The sequence below is a fragment of the Limulus polyphemus genome, unplaced genomic scaffold (genome assembly GCF_000517525.1).
Source record: "Limulus polyphemus unplaced genomic scaffold, Limulus_polyphemus-2.1.2 Scaffold4028, whole genome shotgun sequence".
Lineage (NCBI taxonomy): Eukaryota > Metazoa > Arthropoda > Merostomata > Xiphosura > Limulidae > Limulus > Limulus polyphemus.
The window spans coordinates 91,800-101,953 of NW_013669638.1; the positions used below are offsets into that span (position 1 = coordinate 91,800).

The window sequence follows — 10,154 nt, forward strand, 5'->3', positions numbered from 1 at the left end:
AATGGAAGCATTCCATGTTCCTAACCACAAATTATATTTAAATTATACAATTATAGTTGCAACTCAGGACTAGTTAGGCACATCTGGACCTGGTTTCACTTTAACTTCCATTATTTAGATCACCCATACTCATATTAATTAATGTGACACAACAGTAAGAAAATCAATGCAGATGAGTGTATATGCTGGTAAATCATGCTTATGAGCACCATATAAATTACTGGCAGTTGCTAAATCACATTTAAAAACTCAATAGGTTTAACTACACGAACACTACAGGAGACAAGTCTAAAATTGCTTGAATGAAAATTACATACACTGTGGAGAAGGGTGTAATCATAACATAATATAAGCCTAGAGGCTATATTTAATATTAACGTTTTGATAGAATGAGAAAACTTAAATATAGGCTAACTAATTAGTGGTGCTAGATTACAGTTCGTACATTAAATTGCTAGTACATCTAGATCTAACAGTAATGTTAGACCTGTTATTTCCATCTTTTTAGTCTCAGGTTTGAATCTGGACATAATAATAATGACAGAAATTTAGCTTTATACATCTAAACTAGACCTTACATTTGGGTGCATAGATTGAAAGCACCTTGTTTTGAATCTAACCAGATCCAGATATAACCCTGCATCATCAATTCTAGATTTAGATTTAGTAGGCCAAACTTTTAGAACAAATGTTACATCTAGATCTATTAACTTAGTCATTAGATCTGTCCCAGTGCAATGCCTAGTTTGATAATTAGTACAGGTCTAAGTATACCTATAATATAGGCTACAATTTGTATGATGATGGACCTACGGTCGAGAAATAGTTATAATTGCAATTAGACCTAAAGTCGAGTACATTAGTTGCTGTAAGACATGATTTACAATTAGCCAATACAATTACAAACCACTACATTAGGCCTATAATGTTTACTAGATCTAGATCTAGGCCTTACCTGTTCAATCTTGTATTTTCTTTTTGTTGAACATACACTTCCTTGTACGTTGTACTCTAGGACTTGTATTTGATCTACAGATGAATGATGGAATAGTGTAATTTACTTCCGTACATCATTTTGGTCTCACTCTATTTCAGTGTGCGGCTTTTAAAAGTTAAAATTGCAAGCATAATACACACAAATAACATAACACTGTGTCGTATTTACTTTACGTAGGGCAGTTGTGCTATATCCTAGGGGAGGGCATAATTATTGATTAATAGGCATTATAGACCAGAGGAAATTTTTTGCCCCTTCACACCTGTGCCTGGGGCAACTACCCCCTTGCTCCCCCTCTTGCTATGCCACTGCTACCAGGTAACAACCCAGCCCTACTTTCCAAATGAGGGTTATGTCCACTTGATCTTGTACCAGTGGAATTACACCATCCAATGAGGAACTCTCCATATTGTCTTTCCCAGCAGCTAAAAACTGGAGAAGTAAGGATTCTCCCCTACTCCATTAAAAGAAATAGGAGGGGGGGGGGGGCTGGAGAGGTGATTGGACTGTGTCATCATGCACAATCTTCTTGTGCAATGGGTTAACATGACTAAAGATAGTAGGGACGAACCAGGTGTGAGAGCAGGAATATATCTGGTGCTGTCATTTTTTTCACAAGTCCAGAACATTCTGGAAGGTAAAGTATATAAACATAACAGAAGCAGCCTTGCAGAAAACTCCATCTCAATAGTGGACAGAAGCAGATGCGCTTAACAATATCCATACTCCCTATACTCAATGAAGATTTTGGGAAAGTATTCCCTCTGAGGCAGAACCAGCCACTTGGAGGATTCCAACATTTCCATAATACAGATATATATAAACATGTTGAATAGGGTGGTTATAAGATCTGAAAAATAAATGAAAAAAATAAACAACTTACCATTAGAAGAGCCACTTAGATAAGTGGAGAATGGTAACTGGAGGAGCCAAAAGCCAGGGTAGGTAAAACCTCCCTGTGGCATAAAGAATGTTATACTAGTAGTGTGTCAGAAGTCTTCCACATCCCCACCAGCAAGATCTCATACAGGGAACATCAATGGCTAGAAACAAGAAAAGCTGAGAGTTCACAACCACAGAGACAAAGAAATAAGCAAATAGTCATCATTCACAAAAGAAGAAATTAGCCAAGTGGGAGTATATAACCCAATCAAACAAATTAGAAAGACATAAGTAACGAGAAGAGAAATCCCATGGTAAGAAGAGATGTCAGCAAAAGCCCTCAAATGGGGGAAGTATGAGTGAGACTAGGAAGATACCCTACAGAAAAATGAGATGAACTGGGTCAGAACAATCATACAGGGAAGAAAGAAAAGATGGATGGAGAAAACAACTAATCACCTTCTCAAGTCACCCAAATATAGGGAAGGAAGGAGTGGTCAAGAAAATAAATTAACCAGGGCCTTAGCTCCTAAGACATAATAGGCTGACAACTGAATGTAGTAGCCATAAATCAAAAAGAGTCAGTCCAGAACCAGAAAAACAAGAATACCAAGAACAAGTGCCTCCCAGATGGGGAATAGAGAAATAACAAAGAAGGTGTCTGAATGGTTCATGATAAGAAGATGAGACAGAAGATAAAAGCAAACCTACAAAGTAGCCACCAAGCCACCACCACAAGGATGTAGAGATAGAAAACCCCCCTTCTGAAGACCACATGCCAGAAATTGACTAGGTGTTCTAAACAGCACCAATCTGAAAAAAAAATGGAGGAAAGGGGGTATCTATACTATCTGTGCTATGCTCACCACAGACATGGAACCCCCATTAATGTGAGCAAAGGAGCCCACAGACATACTGGTGAGAACTGAAGGCCTCCAAAAAAAGAAGCAAGTTTGGGGAAGAGGGATGTCCAAAGTCATGCAAGTTTGAGTGAGCCACCACAACTTCAAGAGGAAAAAGAAGATAGCAGATCTCTGGATATACCTGCACTGAAGGTAGCATGTAGAGGTAATGTCAAAAGGAAAAAGAGAGGGTCCAAAAGAAACTAATTCCTTCATGCAGAAAATGGAGACATGGAAGCCAAGTTTCAAATAAAAAAAGAAGTAGGCTGAGCATGTCATGTATACAAGCGGAGAATATATGAAAAAATGGGTGGGAGGTTAAGAACTGAACCAGCCACCCCAAATGTGATGACTCCCAAACGAGATGGTAGGTCGCAATAGAGAATGCCACATTGAAAGAGGCAAGTAGAAGCCAAATGTCTATAAAACAGTAGAGCAATATATCTTACAAATGAAATTGCCTAGCAAAAACCCACCAGACCCAAAGAAAAAGATGGGGCCAGAGCCAACTCAAAGGGAAGGGCTGAGAACTAAATAGCTGAGTATTGAAGATGAACCAAAACAAAACAAAGGCAGGTGGATAAATTAGAATACAGGGTATCTAAGACCTAAAAAGGGAGGGTATATACCACAAAGTAAGGAAACCATTCACTGAGAAATGAGGAAAAACTAAAGTTGGATTAAGTGGGACAGAGTGATGACTAGCTACCAACCATCCACCTTCCTGGGAGCAGCATAAGATTGGGAGTAAAACCTCACAGTGGGGTAGAAGAATCATCCCACAGCATTCAAAACAGGTAAGGTAGAGAGTGGAAGGACAGGTAAAAACCACTGAAATTGCACTTGAGGAGCTCACTAGGTTGCAGGAAATGAAGTTCATAGGTGTACAACAGAGCTCCCACAGGACCAAACCTGAGAGATAGCACCAGAAAAAAATTGCTCCGAAGACCCATGATGGCTAGTCCTAAATAGAATGAACCTTAGATGGTAACAAGAGAACAAAAAACAGGAGATAAATGACTCCAAGAGGCCACATACATGAAGAAAAACCTGGTGGGACCACCTGATCCCAAAGGCAAGAAACCAAAGTAAGCATAAATTACTACTGATGCTAAAGTAAAAGAAATACCCAAAAAACCTACATTCCAAAGAAAGGGTACAAGACAGATGGCCTGGAGAGAAACTGAAGAGGCAAATGTCAAAGTAAGGGTGCCTGATGAAGTAAATCCCAAAAGAAACAAAGTTAAATGGGGCAAAAGGGAAGAAAATCAAAGGCACGTTGGAAGATAAGTATGTGCAATTAGACCCAGTAAAATTGACAGGGTCTTGATGCAAAGCCTCTAAAAGAAGGGAACGCATAAGAATGAATGAAGTTGAGTAAGACACAAAGAAAAAAAAAGAATGGAAAAAGAGGATATCTCTAAACAGAAAGAAGAGACTCGAGTGATAAAGGCTCATGCAGTAAGGGAGCCAAGAATTAGCAAAAAATAACTGGAGAAAGAAATAAAAAAACATATGTCTGTGGAATCTAAGCAAAAAAGGATGAAGATGAAACTAACTGATCCTCAAAATGAATATGGAACTAGAAGCAAAAGCAGCCATGGAAACAATAGGTGAAATATGTTCTCTACTGAGGCAGGACCAGAAGAGTGGGAATTCTGGATCTGGAATCAGAATAGAACCAACCTTGGGAGATATTAAAAACACAGAAATATGTATGCTTAATGCAACTGATCTATCAAACTAATTTTGGAGCAGTTCTTTTCTGTAAAAATACAAGGAACATAATAGAATCCAATATTTTATTATTTTTCATAAATAAAATAATCCTGGTATTTTGATGGTATGTATGCTTAATGACAATCATGAAGAGCACAGGACAAAACTTGTATGTTGGGTTATACAATGGGACATAAGGTTGAAAAGTAGAGATACAAGTAAAGGAAAATCAAAACGAAGATCATATGAATCAAAATTCTAACTTAAAAGTTTAAAATGTGATATCATTCTTGGATATAATCATGAAAATTAAGGAAAGAAAGACTACCTTATGAATGGTAATGAAAGTTTAAAATAATAAGCACAAAAATTCTGGGAATTCCAAAAAAAAGGGTCTGAAGACAAGCAGTGACAAGGAAATCGTGAGCCTTTGTTCATGTTTCAAGTGCTAGTGCTCATGGGAATTAGAGTGTATGGAGGATGTGCTGCCCTCCTATTAGTGGAAGACAATAGTCTAATGATGATTACATTACAGGCTGGTGCAATACACATTAACACGTGTAAGTGTGGGAGATTTTATTCAAGGCTTGTAGAATGAGCAAGAATTTTACACAGTAAAGTGCATAATGTAATAGGGTAATAGCTCTTTGTTGGGCAAAAAGGTAAGTAACTTTTCCAACTTTTAGCTTTTACCATTATTGCATATAACTCTTATTTTTTTGGTTAATTAATATCCCTTTTGCAATAAATATTAGAGTCAGGTAGTTTTTTGTAGCTACAAGTGAATAAGGGGTTAATCCTCTCTCTCAGTCAGATGTACACATGCTCACTACCTCACTTGGACTTCCAGTTAGAAACCAATAAATAAACAGTTGGAAAAAAAATTTGTAAACGGGTTCACTTTAGTTGTTTTACAAGAGGTTTTGTAGTATACTTTCTTGTTTATATATCCACCTTATAATGAAGTGTATCTAAGGATATCGGGCATTCTAACCCACTTCCATTACTCCCGTTTGCAATAATGACAAAGCTTTATTGAAAAAAACAATAATGTTCAATTGTTTTTTACATTGCAGAAGTGTGGAATTTTTGAAAAAAGTCTCCTAGTTCAAGAGACAAAATAATGTTTTTGTTTGTAATTTTACGTTATTCATCCTTCATAGAGCTAGCAGTCAAACTTTACTGGGCTCCTATTGTAGACAGAAGCAGTGTAATATTATAACTGTATTGATGTAAGTTTGTTTCTAACCATATGTGCAACTGAGGATTTGTGGAAAAATGAGACCTGTATATTTGTGCACCTAGTTTTGGCTCGAGGTTTAGGTGTACACATTTCTTAAACGTTTGTATGTGCTCGACTTTCACAGTTCAGAATTTTCAAGAACTTGCCTAGCTCTCTATAAATCTATCAGGAATGATTTTCTAGCAATAGAACAATGTTGAGAAACAAAGCTACTTGTCCAATGGCCAAACCCCTTGTCCTAGGCATCAGACAATATGAATTCCACACTCCATGAATACATGATAATTAATCAGTCATCATTTGAATATCTCTAAGTGAGTAAATGATTCCCGTAAAGAATCTGTAATCTCTTAAAATTTGCTAGTACACTAAGGTGAACCCATGGAAGTCTTAAGCAACAGTTTAAGACAAACACTACATTTGAATTAGAAGACTGAACATAAGCCTATTAAAGTGATAGAACAATTTAAAAATTTTTTCAATGCTTTCATTTCCAGCATTTGATACTTTCTTATAGAATGGTCAGTGACCCTAAATGAACAAATGAAACTACAAGAGAGCATTTTGTGACATTTACCATAAATAAAGGTTTTGATAGTATTGCACCTATCCTTTTAAAATTGACTAAAAAGAATAACTATGAAAAGCGTAACTTTTAAATGTAAAATATATTTCTGGAAAAGTTAAAATGAAATTATGCAAGTGTATACATTTCTAAAACTTAAGCTAACTAAAATTAAATGGTAAATATTTCTTTAGTTGGAAGTATCATACACATTTCTCCATTTAGAAACTGATTGGTAAAAGGTTATTTTGGTTATGGTGCAAGCTCAATCTCACATTGCAGAACCACAGATCCTATTAACTTTATAAGGCATGTTAAATTATTATATAAGTAATTATAACAATCCAAAATAGGTTAAAAAGTATTTATTTTGACCAGATTTGGAACATAACATCCCCAATTTACATTAGTGTTCTATGCTGAATGCTATATTAACTGAACTACCATGACTTCAAACTCAAAGTAAAAAAACTCTTCATCAAATCAGGAAAAAGAAAAAAATATAAGCCACTTTTAATTAATGACAGCCATAAAGTACATCCTTGTAGAGTTTACAAAAGTTTCAGTAGAGTTCATGAAAATCATCATGACCTAATAGATGGAAATAATGAGAAAATTATTATTAGCTATTTGTTTGTTTTGAAATATAACAACACAGTACAGTAAATTAACATTATTTGTACTTCTGTTTCAATAACACTGTACTTGAACTTTGGTAACCTTTAATATTGAGCAAAATGTTTACTGTATCATCTTTTCTTTCAGTATTACTACAGTATATGTATATGGAGCTATTGTAACCTGTAATAATGTGCATAATGTTTGTTGCATCACTACTTTCAAAACTATGAGTACTTTTAATTTATAAAAAAGTAGAACTATTTTAATTGTTTTTAAATATTTGAAACATATAAGAAAGGTGGAAAGAATGTTAATGAAACACTCTGAGGATAAAATTTCAAAACATCATAAAGTCATTTTTATCACTGTTGTTTATTAATAGTTGTACAAAGTACTGATAATTACTAGACATGTCAAAAATCAATAATTCAGACATAGTTTTACCTATAAGCAAACATAATGTGTATCTATAATATAGTAAGAAATGCACCATCAAAATGCATTTTTATCTCTTAGTAGCATACCAGTAGTTTCTTTTCATAACTAATAACTTTGGTTCCTGTTGTTAAACAGACAAATAATAGCTCTAACATTCCTATTAAAAAAAAAATAATGCACATATGTAGATATTTCAACAGAGTAATATAACTGCACTTTGTACTGCTTTGAGTGAATTATTCAAGTAATTACAAAAATTTCACATTAATCCCACTAAAACTAACTCACTGAAAATACTAATATGCTTTTAAATGAACCATAAATACCAAATTAGAATAGTTTAAAACTCCCATATAAATTTAATTCCATATAAAACTGGGAGAAGAATCATAATTTTTGGAAACTTTATTCCAATTATTTTGACAGCATAAAACAAGGGAAAGAAAATGGAAAGACTTACTTAAAGCTGTAATGGATTTAACCTATTTTACCATATTTCTCAAATGAATTATAATTAAACTTGACAAATTGTAGTGTATTTAGTAGGCTAAAAGAAACCATAATAGACACACCATATTATATATACCACATAAAAACATTAATTCTTATCACAATGTTCTGAGTGGAATAGCTTTCTTTTTAAGTGGTAGAGATATTATCCCATGTCATTTATTGTGGCCATTTTCCATCACAGTGCTTATGCTTCCTTTAAAAAAAACAATACTAATAATTAAAAGTTTAAGATTTAAAATAATTAAATTTTCAGCTGACAAAACAGGCTACTTTTATGACCTATGAATAAATACAAATGAGATGTGTGTGTGTGTGTGCACATGAGTGTGTAAAAACATGTTAAATGTAGTCATCACCTTGACTAAGATGCACATCTTGCTTGCTACAGAACCTTATCAATTAAAAGTTTCATGCTTTTCTTGGTTTCTTTCTATTACAGGTGAAGTATTTTTTATTACATTAGTGAATTCACTGTTTATATAATCAGCGAAATTTCTTTTGTATGATGGTTATTGTGCAATCTTTACATAATGCTTTGTACAATGTACAAGAATAAAAAGGGGGTTATATCTTCAGCTAAAAGAAAGAACTTACCTGAAAATCCTAGATCAAATAAAACCAGTCGTTTTTGAATTTTGATGCTTGAAAACTTCTCAAACATTGCTTCTGCCACCAAGAAACCAATACTACCTAAAAATGCTATTATTCCGATGCCTACTGCAAACTTGCACACCCTGCTATCCATGTTGAAGAGGCACTTGCCATCCTTCTATCCATAAGTAGAGATGGAACCAAAAACCACAACTGCAAGGAGCTGTGTAATAATTGAAATATGAAAATAAATTAGAACAGTATTTAGACAAAACCAATATAATGGATAAAATCCACTTTTCAAATAAAAATTCAATTAAACACTTTATTGAAAACATATTTTATATATACATATACAAATCTAACCTTCTTTGCTTGTGTTTCCATGATGCAGGTGATTTACCTACAGTCATAGACAGGAAAAAATATAAAAAGCTTGTTATATTTTAATATAATCAAATATTTATTACATGAACACACCAATCTATATATTATTAGTATCACAGAGTACCAGACTGATAAATCAGTTTACTGTTACACCATTGTCTTCTATTAATTAATGTCTGACTAATTCCTGCAAGTATAAAATGAAATCAGAAACATAATTCAACAAATTAGGTTTTCTGAACCGTCAATTGGCTAAACTTCCAAGAAATAAAAATAGTTGGGTGAAACAACATGTCAAATTCTAAAAGCATAAGTAGAAATACACTGGGCCATGTAATAAGGAAAAATACCCCACTGAATTAAGTTGCCATTATCTTACAAACACAAAGGTTACAAAATACAAATAAAAACAACTCAAATGTGTCAATATTTAATCTAATATTTCATTTTTATCTGATTAACTTGAAACAATCATCTTATAGTTCTACAAACTAACAATTAGATATTATATCCCTATTCTTCTATTAACGTTTTTTAGACCAATTTAAAAGTTTTAGTTTTAGGTTTACTTGCTAATTTTTAAATTTAAGTAAGAAAATGAAACGAAATATTACTGCTTTACAGTAAGTATTAAAATTTGTATTTTTTGTTAACATTTTATATTGCCTTTTGTATTAACGACATTTGAATGATACATATTATTATTTTTTTTTGTTATTCCTGTAAACTCCCAGTGGAGCATAGAGCCGCAGCAACACCTCGCCAACGGAAGGTGTTGTTGCAGTTACTTGTAGCAGGTTGGTTTTTACGGGGTGGAGTTGCTAGCCCAACCCTCCCCCTTTTTCATCCTGGACTTAGGACCAGGCAAATGCGGAGGTTTGCAGATTACAAGTCGAGCGCCCCAACCACCTGGCCATGCCGGGCCTACACATTATATACAATAATATTAATATTAACACAATCAAGAGACCTCTAATTTAAAATTTAGATAACTGATTACCATGATTTCCATGACTGGAACAAACAAAATAATAACTTTACAGAAACATCTCTTCCTTTCCCAACATAACACTCGTAAAATGACCTGTGGCCTCCGAACAAAGGAAAAAAATTGATGTAGCAGAGAATTTTGATATTCCTGTTCCATGAGATTCAGATTCCATTTTGCCATTTATTTTCTTCGATGATCGGTGGAACCAATCTGTCGGACCGTTACTTTTATGCTGTTGCGTTCTTAAGGTTAATGGCAGAACAAATCTTTATAAATTATACTACATTATTATATATATATATAAT

At 33.9% G+C, this 10,154-nt stretch overlaps 1 protein-coding gene across 3 annotated transcripts in view; it reads right to left on the minus strand.

Annotated features, from left to right (window-relative positions):
- Positions 1-10,053, minus strand: part of LOC111088570 (synaptogyrin-like) — a 15,506-nt gene extending 5,453 nt beyond the window's left edge. Inside the window, exons 1-3 of one of the 3 annotated variants that reach the window (XM_022399087.1) lie at positions 9,473-9,601; positions 8,838-8,874; positions 8,475-8,694 (exon numbers count right to left, since the gene is read on the minus strand). In XM_022399087.1, the coding sequence (XP_022254795.1) occupies positions 8,475-8,625 (151 nt within the window). In that variant the 5' untranslated portion in view covers positions 8,626-8,694; positions 8,838-8,874; positions 9,473-9,601. Of the gene's footprint in view, positions 1-8,474; positions 8,695-8,837; positions 9,602-9,858 lie in introns of those variants that run through there. The other 2 variants (XM_022399088.1, XM_022399086.1) reach the window with 2 other exon arrangements.
- Between the last annotated feature and the right edge of the window lie 101 nt (positions 10,054-10,154).